This window comes from Falco biarmicus, chromosome 7 (assembly GCF_023638135.1).
Source record: "Falco biarmicus isolate bFalBia1 chromosome 7, bFalBia1.pri, whole genome shotgun sequence".
Taxonomy (NCBI): Eukaryota; Metazoa; Chordata; class Aves; order Falconiformes; family Falconidae; genus Falco; species Falco biarmicus.
Genome location: NC_079294.1, coordinates 33190239 through 33205102, shown reverse-complemented (window position 1 = coordinate 33205102; position 14864 = coordinate 33190239). Strand labels below are relative to the sequence as shown.

At 35.3% G+C, this 14864-nt stretch overlaps 1 protein-coding gene across 3 annotated transcripts in view; it reads left to right on the top strand.

Moving 5' to 3' along the window:
- ATG2B (autophagy related 2B) overlaps window positions 1-14434 on the top strand; it is a 44996-nt gene extending 30562 nt beyond the window's left edge. For 2 of the 3 annotated variants that reach the window (XM_056345473.1, XM_056345471.1), the window contains exons 30-42: window positions 454-656; window positions 1636-1862; window positions 2569-2677; window positions 4452-4637; window positions 5224-5325; window positions 7015-7093; window positions 7972-8176; window positions 9145-9214; window positions 10210-10292; window positions 10774-10895; window positions 11088-11242; window positions 12274-12423; window positions 13234-14434. In XM_056345473.1, coding sequence (XP_056201448.1) covers window positions 454-656; window positions 1636-1862; window positions 2569-2677; window positions 4452-4637; window positions 5224-5325; window positions 7015-7093; window positions 7972-8176; window positions 9145-9214; window positions 10210-10292; window positions 10774-10895; window positions 11088-11242; window positions 12274-12423; window positions 13234-13464 — 1922 coding nt within the window. In that variant the 3' untranslated portion in view covers window positions 13465-14434. The remainder of the gene's footprint in view (window positions 1-453; window positions 657-1635; window positions 1863-2568; window positions 2678-4451; window positions 4638-5223; window positions 5326-7014; window positions 7094-7971; window positions 8177-9144; window positions 9215-10209; window positions 10293-10773; window positions 10896-11087; window positions 11243-12273; window positions 12424-13233) is intronic. The other variant, XM_056345472.1, reaches the window with a different exon arrangement.
- Window positions 14435-14864: the final 430 nt, after the last annotated feature.

Genomic DNA, 14864 nt, shown 5'->3' with positions numbered 1-14864 from the left:
GAGCATTTCACTATTTCCATGATATCTGGCCCTCTTTTTGATGTTGGAAGGTGAGCAGTCAGTGTAGTACTGAAAGCTATTGATTCTGTGGTCTTACTACCAGAATAAGAAACTTGGACACAAAAAGGTGAGTGTTTCTTCTTTTTTTTTTTTTTTTTTTTATTTTAATCCATGGGCTTTTTACAAATAGCTTTTCTGTATTGTGTCAGTTCATGTCTACTAGTAACTAGTTGTGATTGTTGTAATCACTTGCAGTTTACGGTAGACAAGTTAAAATTTTTCAAAAATTTATTTGTGGGAGGAATTGATTCAAGATGTAGTAAACAAATTCCCTTGATGTAATTGAAGTAACAAATTTTAGTTAACCGTTAGGCCATTTTGTTCATATTGTCATATTTTGTAAAGATTGTTCCACTGAAATGTGTTTTTTCTCCACCCTCCTTCAACTCCCAGGAGTTCTGGATGACAGATCTCAAACTCAGGAGCCATCTTGCTCAGATCTCTTCCTGTTTCCAGACGAAAGTGGAAACGTCTCACAAGATCCAAGTCCCACTTATGCTTCATTCACTCATCACCTGATAAATGAGGCCATGGGAGATGTTCCTGCAGAAAGTGATGACTTCTGCATTCTTTTTGCACCCAAAGTTGCTGTTGCTGTAAGAAGATTTCAGTGTTACTAAAAAATCCATATATAAACTGAATTAGAGGAAAGCCTATGTAGAATCTGGACAAATTACACTTCATATGCTTTTGTGGTATTTTTATCAGTGAGCAGAGCAATAGGAAAATAATCTTTCTGTTGAACTGCACGTGTAGTTACTGTTAGGAAGGATTGCAAATATTTTCAAATATGTATGATTTTTCTGTATCTCAGCAGTATGTTTTTGGATCTGAATATTACAGTAAACTGTATTGGTAGTTTCTCTACATTTTAGTCATGTTTTATCATTGCCATTTTGACTTACATTAATGGCATAGTCAAAAAAAATTTTTAAGGAAAATACAGTATTTAGCAAAATAGCAGCTTTGCACATCTTCTAATTATTTATTAATTTCTCTCATAGTCTAAGCTTTCAATGCTTTTATAGGCCTATATTCCTTGCAAAACCTCAAAAAAAAAAAAAGCTCGTGTGTGTGCCTTTACATCATTGTCTGTCTACTGCATTAAAAGATTTGGGAAACTGCTGAACTTGCTGAAGACAGCTTGTGTTCATATTTTTCATAGTATCTCTGGTTGTATTCTACTTAATCAACAGAACTAGTTCTGAATCCCTGATTAGAAGCTGTATTTTTCCAGTTATTTTTGAGCTTGTTTGTTTCCAAAAGGGCTAATATGGTAGCTTAGGCTTTTCCAATGCTTTTTGTTTGTTTTCACTTCTTTATTTTGTTTACGGTTTGAGGTTTGTTTTGTTCGTTTTTTTTTTTTTTTAAGTACTTCTCAGCTTCTAGTTTATTCTTACATGCTTGTGCCTTTAAGTTACTTGATTAAGAATCATTCCTAAACCAAGCCTTTGTTGTATAAGCTTTTTTTATAGTTTCTTTTCCTTCCATAAGAAAGAATTAAACAAAAATGTCCATAAAGAAAGAAAGCAGATTTCACCCTCTCAATGGGATATATTTTTTTTTTTTAATTAGGAAAAAGAAGAAGAGCCAGTAATAAAAAAAATGGTTGATGATGCAATTATCATAAAAGAAAATCATTTCAGCCAACCTATAAAAAAAACAGATACAAGCAAAGCTCCCCTTCATTTTCCTGTTCCACTGGTACGCTACGTTGTAAAGGAAATTTCTCTTATTTGGCACCTTTATGGTGGAAGGGATTTTGGGACTGCACCACCACCATCTCCAGCAAAAAGTTTTGTGTAAGTGTTTGTGTAAGTGTTGTATGTAACTGTGTAGATTAGAACATTTAAAAATAACCTCAAATCAAAGGAAAATTAAGTAATCTTGCTATGCAATCTCAAGTCTCTGTCACTTGCTTCTTCGCTCTGTGTTACAGGAAATATATCATAGAATGTTACGGGTTGGAAGGAACTTTTAAAGATCGTGTGGAACCTTCTTACTCAGTTTAGCTCTGCACACCAGATTGTGTTTTTTCCTGTGTTTTAATTTAGACAAGCTGTGTTTGGTTCTGGTGGTTTTTTTGGGGATGGCGGGATGGGCTTGGTTTTAAGGGTTGTATTATAAGTTAAATGTTCCTGAAGAGATTAAGGCTAAAGGAGTATAAGAGACTGTCTTATGGTAGCTGGAGTCTGGTTTTTAGGATGTCATATAAGATAAAGAGTCAAAATTAAGGAAATGTTTTATGAACGATAATTTGGTGGGAAGCATACACCTAGCATTTTGCCTAAGTATGCATTCCTTGAACAACAAAAAGAAAATACTTGGTTAACAGTAATACAGCTTCCAGTATATTTTTTTTTTGTATTTTCTAGTATGTTTTTCTTTTGTAAACATTAAAATGCTAATAATTTATATATGGTGAAACATATATGCTTTTAGTGTTAGATTAACAATGAGATAGCTTTAAGTTTAGTCTGTGAGAGTATATTTTTCTTATTTCTCCAGAAGTCCCCATAGTTCGCCTTCTCATACACCAACGAGGCATGGACGGAGTACAGCATGTGGGGGAAGAGGAAGAAACCCAGACTTTCTGATGGAAATACAGTTAAGCAAGGTGAATGACAGAAACATCTTCAGCCATGACTATCTGTGTGTGACTATCTTTGCATGTTGCATGTATTTGATAACAGCTTTCCATTAGAATTCAGCAGGTTTTCTTCCATTAGTATCTACATCTAAGCAGTCACTTTGAAGGTGACGAGTTTAGAATTTGTTTGACAAAAAATATGTTTGTTCTTCTAGCATAGTATTGTTTACTTGCTGAATAAAGATGTTTCTAAAGATAAAGTGTATTATGATATTCCTTAAGTTTTTGTTTATTATAACTATGTTTTGCAACTGCTGTTACTTTTTTCTGTTTTCAGTTCTCTTAATTGATACACCTATTAGGAAATTAAATTTTCTAGCAAAATAGGGATGTAGATGAGTTGAGACGCTCAGTGTATCACTTGATGATAACTGGATATTAAATAACATCCTGATATAATATCATGTATTTCTCTCAACGTATTTAGCACTTTCTAGGCATAAGTATGTTTTGGGTTTTTGAGCCTGTGTACACAGAAACTAGGTGGTTGATTCTGGCCCTGTGAAGAATGTTGGCAAGGAATTAACCAGATTTCATGTTAAATGGATAACAAAACCTTTTAAGGTTTTTTCAAACCTTTCCATAAACATGAAAGGCACTACATAAAATCAAATGCCTTTTATAGTCCACATAGTTTCTAAAGCTCAGAAGCTCTGTCAAGCTTGCCAGAAATGTTTGATACTTATTTTAGCCTTTCCTGGAAAAACAATAACATTGCAATAAAAAAGAGGAAAAAAGGAAGCGTTTAATAGTCCACGTAGAAAACGTCTTTATAGAAGTGTAATAATGATTTCTCTCAATTTGCAGGTATTTAGAGTTGGTGTTAGTGCTGAGGCATAAAGCCTGTCTTTCCCTACTTGTACCCGTAACTTGGTTGAATGACTAATAATAATATTTAAACAAGAAATTAAGGAGAAGATGTCGGAAACGTGAATTTTCTGAGCAGTGTTTATGATAAACACCCATTTTTCTTTTCAACACTTCAGATGTTCGTTACCACATGTACCTTGAGTACAGGGCACTTAGTGTTTCTCAGTATCTGGCCAGTAGAGGGCACTGCTCTCCTTGCCGTGCGTGCTCTGCCGCGTTACGTTGCGGGCACGGATGCTATGGGGGTTATCGAGGCAGGGAATGACTTGTAGGTAACCACAGTCTTTGAAAATGAGGACTCCATCAAGAGATGAGGAAAAGGAGAGAATTCAGAATACTTTAGAATTTGAGGAAGGTAATGGATCAGAATTTATATGGACTGAAGTGAGTAAAGAAAAAAGAATCTGAGATTGGAAGAAGCTACTTGAGAAGCCTGTCAGTAGGGAAGAAACCTTACTTTACTAAGCATAAAAAGTGCAGGATTCAAGAACTGCAAGATTGCCTAGTACAGTCTTCAACATGATGTAAGAGAGATGTCAGGATTGAGAGGAAAAAGCAGAGCTGATATTAAAATGAAAAGCAAACCTTGTTTGGTTTCACACTGGCTCTGTTTTGGCTTAAATTTGGTGTCCTAAAATATGAACATGTACACAATTAGGAATTGGAAGATTTCTGCTGGTAGATATGCAAAAATCTGAATAGTTTTCTGAAATCCTAATATTATTCCTTTAAGGTAGTAGATAGGTTTTAAAGTTCTTGTATGGTGGTGTGTTTTTTTTGTTTTGGTTGGTTGGTTTTATTAAAGTATTCAATTGTTAAAGACTGTTTTTCATTGAAGCTGATTATGCTGGTTTTCTTCCCTGTTTACAAGGTGAAATTCCAGCATGAGGTATACCCTTCAGGAGGTGAATCTAGTCTGTTGGAGCAGCCAGTGTCGCGACAGGTTTTTGTTGTTCAAGACCTGGAGATCAGAGATCGTTTAGCTACATCACAGATGAATAAATTTCTCTATCTCTACTGCAGTAAGGAGATGCCCAGAAAAGCACATTCAAACATGGTATCATTATGAAATATGTTAATTCATTATAATTATAGTGGTTGAACTGTCATTGTGGGGATTGTATACATTTTTTAATCTTGCACAAGGAGGAATATGAGGTCATGGAACACTGAAGTAATATAACTTGTTTGTAGCTACTTGCTTTGCTCCTTGTGGATATGAAAACTAATTAAAAAATCAGTTTGAATATTAGTATGGCAGGTATTAATGGTTTTGAGATTCTGCCGTTTTAAAAAAAGTAGATGTGCAGGACTGCTTTGGTAGCTTTTGCATTTTGTTTTGAACAACCATCTGCTTGTGTGAGTATGATTACACTTCTCACTACACATGCAGACTTGTAGTTTTATGATATACTGTAGTTTTACTGGTTGTATAAAGGATTTACGAATTTGGGGGTTTCCTATTTTACTTTCCTTTTTTATAATATCCGTAGTAGGCTTTTTTTTTCTTTCTACTTACCAATTATAAAGCTAGTATTGTCAGATTAGTACAGAGGTTTTGCAGTAAAGGTTTTTGCTAACTCGTGTTCTGAGATGCAATAATTGTGAATGTTATTACTTCTATTTATCCTGCTTTTTTTCAGTTAACAGTTAAAGCATTACATGTCCGCCCAGAGTCTGGCAGATCCCCGCAGGAATGTTGTTTACGTGTTTCACTAATGCCACTTCGCCTCAATATTGACCAGGTTGGTTGTGCCAATGCGAAAACAAAATAATTTTAGGTTTATTTAATGCTACTGGGCTTTTTTACCAGATACTTATAGACATTTTATGGGGATGTTTTCTTGGTTTGAAACCTTTTTTTATTTATGAAAAATCACACATACCTTTTGGATCTGTGCCACTCTGTTTATATGCACGTTAGAAATTGCCTTCTGCTCCAGCTTTACAGAGACTAGCCTTTTTTTAGTCTAAAAACTAAGAATATCTGCAGACCTGGCTGTTTACTCAGTAACAGCTTACCTCCTGAGATTTTTGATCATCTCAAATGTTTTGGAATTATGGCTTGTAAAAAGCATATTCTTGAATGATCTTGCTTTGTTCATGAAGTGACTTTGGTGTTTTTAATTGAAAAAGGTTAATCATTAATCTAGAAGCTGTACACAGCATTTTAGTCAAGGGCACTTGATGCTTTGGGACTACCTCTAGACTCTGAAGGCTTTGGTCTTGCTATCAACTGCAGTGGCATGAAGAACAGAAGTGGGAGAAATTGTTTTACTTTCTTTAGCGAGCCTTTGTGCGAAGTATTTTTCATATACTCAAGAAAAAGTTGGGTGTTTTTTCTGCACCAGTAAGGAAGCTACACGTGTTTGTGCATTCCAATTTAAAGTGCAGTTATTCTTTGTTGAGGCATTTCTTGCTTAATTTGTCATCTGCGGAGAGATGTGGATTTTGGTTATGGTGGGGTTTTTTTCCCCCCAAGAGCATAATGAGGAGTTCCATACCTACCTTCTGGTTCCCTCAGTACACGTTAGAGACCAGGTTTTCATTTTACTGTTAGAAAAATTGAACACTGTATAGGTTGTAATAATTTCATACAGGAAGGTTGTAATAATTTCATATAGGAAAAAAGCATAGAAATACTGCCATCTAGTGAGGAAATGCATTCCTTTTTGATTACTTTCCTAAATCTTTTCTCTTTTGTATCATAAACAAAATTCACCTTTACATCTTCTGCACGGTTAACTACAGCTTTCTTGGAAGCACAGGGCTGCATGCAGTAACGTTAGAATTTCTTGTTATTACTACTAAAGTTGTCTGCTTATCAGTTGGAAAAAAAAAGGAAAAAAAAAATAGTCCAGATGTCATTAATGATAAGGATGAACAAGACACCAGTGTGATGCATCTGTCAAAAGAAGAAAATGGGATGTAATAACTTTTCAGATGTTAACAAGACATTAGCAGCAGAGAGATTAATGACTTATAATGAAGCAGTGGTGAGATCTGATGTGGAATAATTTGTCTGACATTGGCAGACTAATATAAACTATACTTGAATAGCTTTTTATTAGAAATCAGAGAAAAATGTATAGCCATTAAAACACTTGAGTTCTGGAACAGTCTCCAAAATGAGAGCAGAGATGATGAAAACAACCCTGGAATTTTAAGACAGAGCTAGATAGATTATGAAATCATATTGTATGTAGCAGGGGGCAGTAACCAAGGGGATCTTCCTGGTTTCTGTCCTAGAATTCTGTGTGGCTTCTGCACATGTTAGAGGCTGAAAAGAAGTAGTGTGTTTTGATTCCTATCTGTATAGAAATAAAGAGCTGGCATTGTAGATAATATTTTTTTGAGAATTGGTTTTGTTTTGTGGGGGTTTTGTTGTTGTTTTTTGTTTTTTTAACCTGACTGTATTTTATTTTTGACATTAGGATGCCTTGTTTTTCCTGAAGGATTTTTTCACTAGCCTTTCTACAGAAGTAGAACTCTTAGTTACTCCAGATCCTGAAGGTACACTGTTCAAAAATCTTACATGAAAGTGCTGCTTCTTTCTCCTTTAATGTGTGTATGTGTCTATAAATTCACATGTGAATTCTGTGTGTGTAAAAACTTATGTTAGTGACCAAACCGCAGCATCAGTAACTAATTTGTTAGAACACGGAAACTTTAGGTATTTTGTTATTGTATTTTGTAAATACCATCAAAGAGCTTCAACACCTGGGATCTCCACTGTATGAAAGGTTTCATCAAAATCAGATCATATTTAATTATAACGTCTGAAAAAATTGAGGACTGTGTATATAATATTAGGAATTATTACTGGTAAAACAAATTATTTAATACCTCTAGAATATTTACCTCTATTTTATACCTGCATAAAGGAGTATGTCTGTCTAATAGCTTGAAGTTGTGTAAGCCCTAAAGAAAGGAACAGAGTTCAGGATTGTAAATAAGCAGTACAATGTATGTGTACAGTTAAAGCAGCACTTCAACTACACCATCTGATGTAAAAAATCAGTATATGTTGAAAAGCAATTTCCTCTATTAACTATATTTGTGAGTTTGTTAGCAGTTACACTTTCCCTATTTCTGTTGAGATGTCTCACTGAAATGCATAGATAATGAAATACTTTGCAATACTGCCTGTAAAACTAGATGAATTATTTATGCTTATTCATAAACCTCAACTTAGGCTTCTTGTAATAATTTCTATTGATAACTACGATACGATCTTACTAAGAGAAGAGAATCTAAATATTGTCTGGCTAGTAATTCCTATTAATAAGAATTATTGCTTACTAAGGACACAATAATTGTATAAATGCAATCTTTTTGTAATCACTGTGGAAAATATGAGTCAGTTTACTGTGTATGACTTCTTATCTTAGTTAAAAAGTCTCCTGGTGCTGAAGTTACGTGTAGTTTGCCCAGGCATGTCAGCAGCCTTAAGGACCCAAGTCCAGTCATTTCTTTCTCATCACACAAACAAGCAAATGAAAATGGTAGCATTGATTCTATGGACGTGGTTAATGGAGATGATCATCATTTCTCACAAGAAGTGACATCGTACAGTGATCAGCCAGTATTTTTCAGGTAAACTTCTGTTACAGAATTTCCAGTGACACAGAGCTGTTCTGCTCAATGTTTTAAGGAAGTGTAATGATAAAGCATTCTGACCTTATGACAAGGTGCATTTTTTTGGTGTTTGGGGTTTTTTTTTTGTCTTTTGACTGATTGTGGTAATGAGATTTTTTTTCTGTCACTGGAGGGTAACAGGATTTTCTTTATTAACTTTTACACACTGCTGTGCACAAGAAAAAAAATCAAAGCTCTGCCTTCTACAGAACCAGTAATTAGATGTTTTACAAATGAATAAAAACACCAGTGTTTGTACTGTTATGTCTAACAATGTAAATTAGATCTAATATAACCAGAGGTGAGAGTATATAAAGGAAAAGGGTATCATGGGAGAGGTATGAGATTAAAATATCACAAGAGAAACTCTTAATGTAGTCTTGATTGGGAAGTGATTATAAAAATTGTTATGTAGAAGTTTTGTCTTGTGTATTCAGATCATAAGTGCCTCTAACAGATTTGTGCTTTAGGAAGCAGCACAGCGCCCAATTATGAGAGAAGGACTGTGGTTCTATTTCATCACATACATCACTAACAGAATTTTTTAATAAGTTCCAGCTGCAGGGCTAAATTGTGTGCACAGAACCATCATTAGCCATACCCTTCTTTTTTAATAACTGAAATTCATGCTGTGAAAACTGAGGGAAGATGTCATCTGCAGGATTAGTAGCACTTTTGCAGGGCTGTTAAATTTACTATAAATGCTAACCTCAACTAGATCTTAATAAACCAAGAAAAGCCAAATTTGTCACTGTATTTTGTACACTTTGAAGTACTAACACAGTAACTGGAGGATTTATGGTTTATAGAAAAGGGTATGGCATCCTATTCCAGGAGGATAGGAAACCATGGGGGTTTTTTTTTGAAAGATAATTTTCTTTCCTTTTTCATGTTTCTCACTATAAAATTTCCTTTATGTATCCCAGAGAATTTCGTTTTACATCAGAAGTTCCAATACGGCTTGATTACCATGGCAAACATGTATCAATGGATCAGGTTTGTGTATAATGTTGATGATCCAGAACAAAAAAATCGAGGGTGTTGTCTGTCCATTGTGTTGTTCCTCCCCACCCCCCCCACCCCCCCCTGCCCCACCATGAGTCAGGGTATATTTTTATGCTCCCTGCTCGTTATTGATGTGATCTTGAGAACTGTAGAATTTTTTTTTCTTTTTTTTCTTCTCCTTAGTTTCAGTGAAGCTTCACAGTGTTTCACTCTTAATTTGAAAACTAGAGGCTGGATCCTCTGGGTATGATTAACTCGGAATGAGACTTGAAAGTCCCATTAATCAGCTGAGTGGCTGGAGATCTTTGTATACAGTTGTGATGCCCCTCAAAGGATGATACCACTATCTGATGCCGGACTTGTGCATTTTATTTTCTTCCTCATTAATGCCAGAATAAAGTATTGTCATTTTTCTCCTTGTGTACTTCCCTTGCAGTCTAATAATAAGGTATGGGTGTCAGTAGCAATGGCAGAATCTAATACAGATTAAAAAAAAAAAAAGTTCATAGTTCTTCTAAAAATATGTATTGGTTATCATACTGAGTTTACAGAGCAGACCTCAAAAAATCTGGTTTCTACTCTTGTCATGGCAAGTCAGTAAGAAAACACAAACAAGTAGAAGCAGCAACTTCTTGAATTTGCACTGCTGCCAAAGAAATGCAGACATGAAATAGCAGCTTTAGAATGCCTGGAACATGCCTAATGCCAAACCTATGTTTACATAATTTTTTTAATGTATTAATACTTCTGAAGAAGCCCTTTTGTATCCACGTGTTTTTCTTAGAGTAGGCAGTTAAGCCAGATTCATCTTTTGCAAGTTTTCATGTGACAACTCATAGCACTGCAACAAGTAGCATTGTGGAGACTGAGGGAGTGTCAGTTTAGACAGAAATACCTGCAATATGAGATGAGATGTTAAAATTTTCTCACCTACATACTATCCAGAAGGACTAAACTCACGTGATAACAAAATATTTCATTTACAGGGGACACTAGCTGGGATTCTCATTGGGCTTGCTCAGTTAAACTGCTCAGAATTAAAGCTGAAGAGACTTTGTTACAGACATGGGTGAGTTTATTGTATTGGATTAATGTTGATACTGCAATTTGAACAAGTCTATGGTGAATAACTGATCATAGCAAGCAAAAAGCAAATTCTCTGATAAGATGCACTTCTAAAATCGAAGACACTCTTTAACTTTACAAATATTTCTCTATTTTAGTTTTTGTCAAATATATAGTGTTCAAGAAAACGTCTATTTTCAGGACAGTGTTTCATATATGTGCTAATCTTGGTGCTAAACTCCTTTAGTTTTAGTTGTATGTTTACTCCCTATTGAACTGGATGTAATTATGCAGTCTTGAACTTCTGTTTTATTAAGCACATATGCATGAAACACTTGGGTTAGCCAACAGCAACAAAAGATGACACTTGGGAACAGCTTTACTTTTGTTTAAATGGTATCTGTGTTTACTTCAGTGAATAATGCATTTGTCTTATTAGGAATTGTATGTTAGAAAAATAATAATAACAACTTTATTTATTTTAGTTTATTAGGTGTGGATAAATTGTTCTCCTATGCCATCAGTGAATGGCTTAATGATATAAAGAAAAACCAGCTACCAGGAATTTTGGGAGGAGTAGGGCCTATGCATTCGCTAGTGCAGTTAGGTAAGTTCATTCTTATTTCTATTTAGACACATATGGCATTTATTTGTTTGCTTTTTTAAAGCAAAACCCAACAAGAAACCCCCCCACGACAAGAAAATCCCCGCAATGTTGACACTTGTTTACAGTTCCTCTCAAGGCATTCTGCTTATCTTGGAGAACTTTCTAACTAAGGTGTTCTGTCTTCTTTTTCAGTCCAAGGTCTGAAAGACTTGGTGTGGTTACCAATAGAGCAGTACCGAAAGGATGGCCGTATTGTAAGAGGCTTTCAAAGAGGAGCAGCTTCTTTTGGTACTTCCACTGCAATGGCAGCACTGGAGCTAACTAACAGAATGGTTCAGACTATACAGGTATAGTGTATTACTTCTGGAGTCAGACATATAATGAGAAGTGTTGCCAGTAAGTGCTCTATATTAAGCTAATATCTTAATGCTACATATTTAAGGTTGGGAGCATGTCTTAAAAAAAAAAAAAAAAAAGAAAAAAAAAAAGAAAAAAGACAAAGCAGCTGTTCATATAGGAAAGCGGAGACTAAGCAAAGCTTGCAGCAGTCTGTGAGGTGAGAGCTATGGCATCAATCACAATAGTTAAAAATTGTATTAAAATACTGCTGAGCACCCAAGCTGTTACTGTTTCTTAATGTCGTCAATATATTAGTTTAACACAGAAATATTCAGCTGCACTAAAAAATCACTGATACTAAGAAAGAAGTGGGTTTTGTGCATGCGTATTTTCTAGTATTAGATTCTTTTTTTCAAATGTTAGCTTATCAGCGTTGATTTAAGAAAAAAAACCCAGAAACACAAAACCAAACAATAAAAATGCATCCAGAACAATACTAATTGTGTTGATGTACATGAAGTCTAAAGCTTTTTTGGATTTAACCCTAAAGTAATCTTGGACTAAACCATTAATAAATTTACGTTCCTTAATGTAAAATACATAATGAAAATACACTTCTGCCCCTGAACTGTATATATGCCTAAACATGAACATATATAGTAATAAAACAGTGGTATTAACCACATAAATTGAATTATGTGTATGCTTGTGTGTTTGCAAGAAAAACATACTGTTGATCAAATGTTTTGGTTTCTATATTTAGCATTTTGTACAGATTAGAGGGTGCCCTTGAAGCAATGCAATCAGAGGGGGGAAAAACCCTGCCAAAACCTACCGCGTTTATTATGGAATTTAATGTATAGTTATAGCTGCACCCATTCCAGAAGTTCTTGTACAAAACCTTAATCTGATGTAAGCAAATATTATTTGTGGAATTAGAATTCTTTTCTTTCAGTTATGTCACTCTGTTAGTAGTTTAATTGTGATCAGAATACTGTAAGACTTCTGAAGTATTTTTGTATTCACTCCTAATCTTCAGGCAGCTGCAGAAACTGCATATGACATGGTATCGCCAGGGCCTACTTTTATTGAAGCAAAAAAGATCAAACGATTCCCACGCCATCGTTTAGCTCATCAGCCAGTAGACCTACGGGAAGGTGTAGCTAAAGCTTACAGTGTAGTAAAAGAGGTGAGTGCAAAAGTAATCGTGCTTAACCAAACTTCAGAATTATTTCCTAAGACAGCAAATAAAATATCAGATGTTTAGTTTAAGAAGACCAAATGAAGAAGGGGGTTTAAATTTTGAACAAGACTGTCTTCAATGGTGATCTTAAACCCACAGAAACGTTGCCTGGAAAAATCAAAGAAGCAGAAATAACGAAGATGTTAGGCAGATAAGTGTGAATAGGACTTCAGTGCTCTGCAGTTGTGAGGGTTTACAGTTGTTCTGAGACATGTAAACTTGATTTCCCACCCCAGATCATCTGTTGTGTGTTGTCATCCCCGTCCCCTCCAACGCCCTGTTACTGTCAGTTCTGAGGTGGTTAGAATTTAAGCATAATACTGGATTTACAAGAAGTGAAGGCTCTTTTTACCATGACAAGGTATCAAAAATTAGAGTGCTAACTTGCTTTTACTGTACTGCTTGTACTTTCCATTAGTTGCACCTGATACCATGTCTAGGAAGTTGGGCCTCAGCTGGCAAGCTTTCAGTGAATTCTGTCGTTTTGAATAGCTCACAGTACCACACAGCTTCTTCCTTTAGGCACAAGAAATGCCACCGGAAGTTACATGAAATATTTTCATCTTTAAGTTCATTGTAGTGTTATTTTAATCTTCACGAGGAGAACTAAATCGTATTTATATCAGTATAGTTGTACTACAGCTATAATACAAGTCACAAAGATGACAAATGCTGGGCAGTTTAATTTTCCCTTTAAAGTTAGGAGAGGTTGCTTTTTCTTTTTCAGTGTAACTAATTTCTGTTCATTTCTCAAAGGGGATTACGGACACAGCCCAAACCATCTATGAGACTGCTGCTCGTGAGCATGAAAACAGAGGAGTAACGGGAGCAGTAGGAGGCGTCCTCCGCCAAATTCCACCAACTGTGGTGAAACCTTTCATTGTTGCAACAGAGGCAACCTCAAATGTTCTAGGTGGAATGAGAAACCAGATCAGGCCAGATGTGCGTCAAGAAGAGTCTCAGAAGTGGCGCCTTGGGGAGGATTGAGATTATAAATCTGGCTCAGCAGGCAGGTAGCAAGGCTGGAAATGCAGAAGACTGTCCCCCTGTTGGGGGGAGCTCACTTATGTTGTCATGCTCATCTCAGGAACAAATGAGATTTGCAACTATAATTAACAAAACATCCAACCAAAAATATTTATGAAGTGAAAAGCAAATTGGTACTTGCTTATACTGTGTGTTACCAATATATTTGGTAGATAGTGCCAAACATAGCGAAGCATGCGCTGCCAACTCAGAGACATGCTTGCTCTGTTCAGTTTACCATATTTTTCTTGGTAGATTTAACACCTGAAGCAGTAGCCTGTATGGTGAAACTAAGTATACTTTAAAGATGTTTCCTGACCATAGTCAAAGAACTGTCTTGAATAAAGGGCTCTGCAGATGCTCTTCACTGACTAAAGGATAAAAGCTTTCATTCTGGACATGAGACATGAAGGCTATGTAATATGGAAACACATAAGATAATATCTTTTAAGTGGTCATAAGCATCGCTTTTAGTGTGGCACTTACAGCAAGGGCAAGCTTGATAACCATTCAGAATTTTGATTCAGTGTTGATACACCTGTGAACAGGATTTGTTCCTAAATATTAAATACCTACTTTTGTGGGTCATTGAAGAACCTGAATGTTGCAGAAATGTTCTGTTGTGTTGCACTTTAAAGGATATGGCCTGTATATTGTGCTTTTTTTATAGTGTGAATAAAATGTAATGTGCATTATCCTTTATGTGGTTTAGAAGCTTACACAAATTATTGAAAAGAGCATCATTTGATGATGATCCTACAGAAAAGTGTCTTAAATTTGTTTAAACTCATATGTACAAACACTTTTGTCTTCTGTTACACTAATTACAATGCTAAAAATATTCTTCAGAAAAACAGCAGTTAAATACTATGGTGGCCAACAGTTCTTTGTAAGAGTGATAAATCCTAAGTAAAACCAAATTGCTTCATAATTTTGTAGTTAAAATTCTATACAGACTTTATTTTAATAATCCGCTTTTATTTTAAGTTCATATTGTTGCAGATTTGCTGCTCTCGCAGGGTATTTTTAATTTAAATTGTGTGACATCAGTTAGTTGACAATGAGTATTTGGGGTCATTTAATTTGAACTGGGGATGGGTGAGAGTATTTAAAAAAAATACTGAAAAATCAAAGTTGGTACTGACATTATTTACAGTTTAATAGGTAACTAGGGTCTCCAGTTGCTTAATAAAACTCTGTGGCGTTGTGCCATTTCTGGGCAGTTAAAAGGCTTGGCACTGACTGTGCAGGAATAAACTTTTTTCCCTTGTATTAGCAAGAGCTGGATGATAAAAAGACTACTCTGAATAGGGAAAACACTTATTTTGAATTTCAACACCTTAACACTTTGGATGACTAGC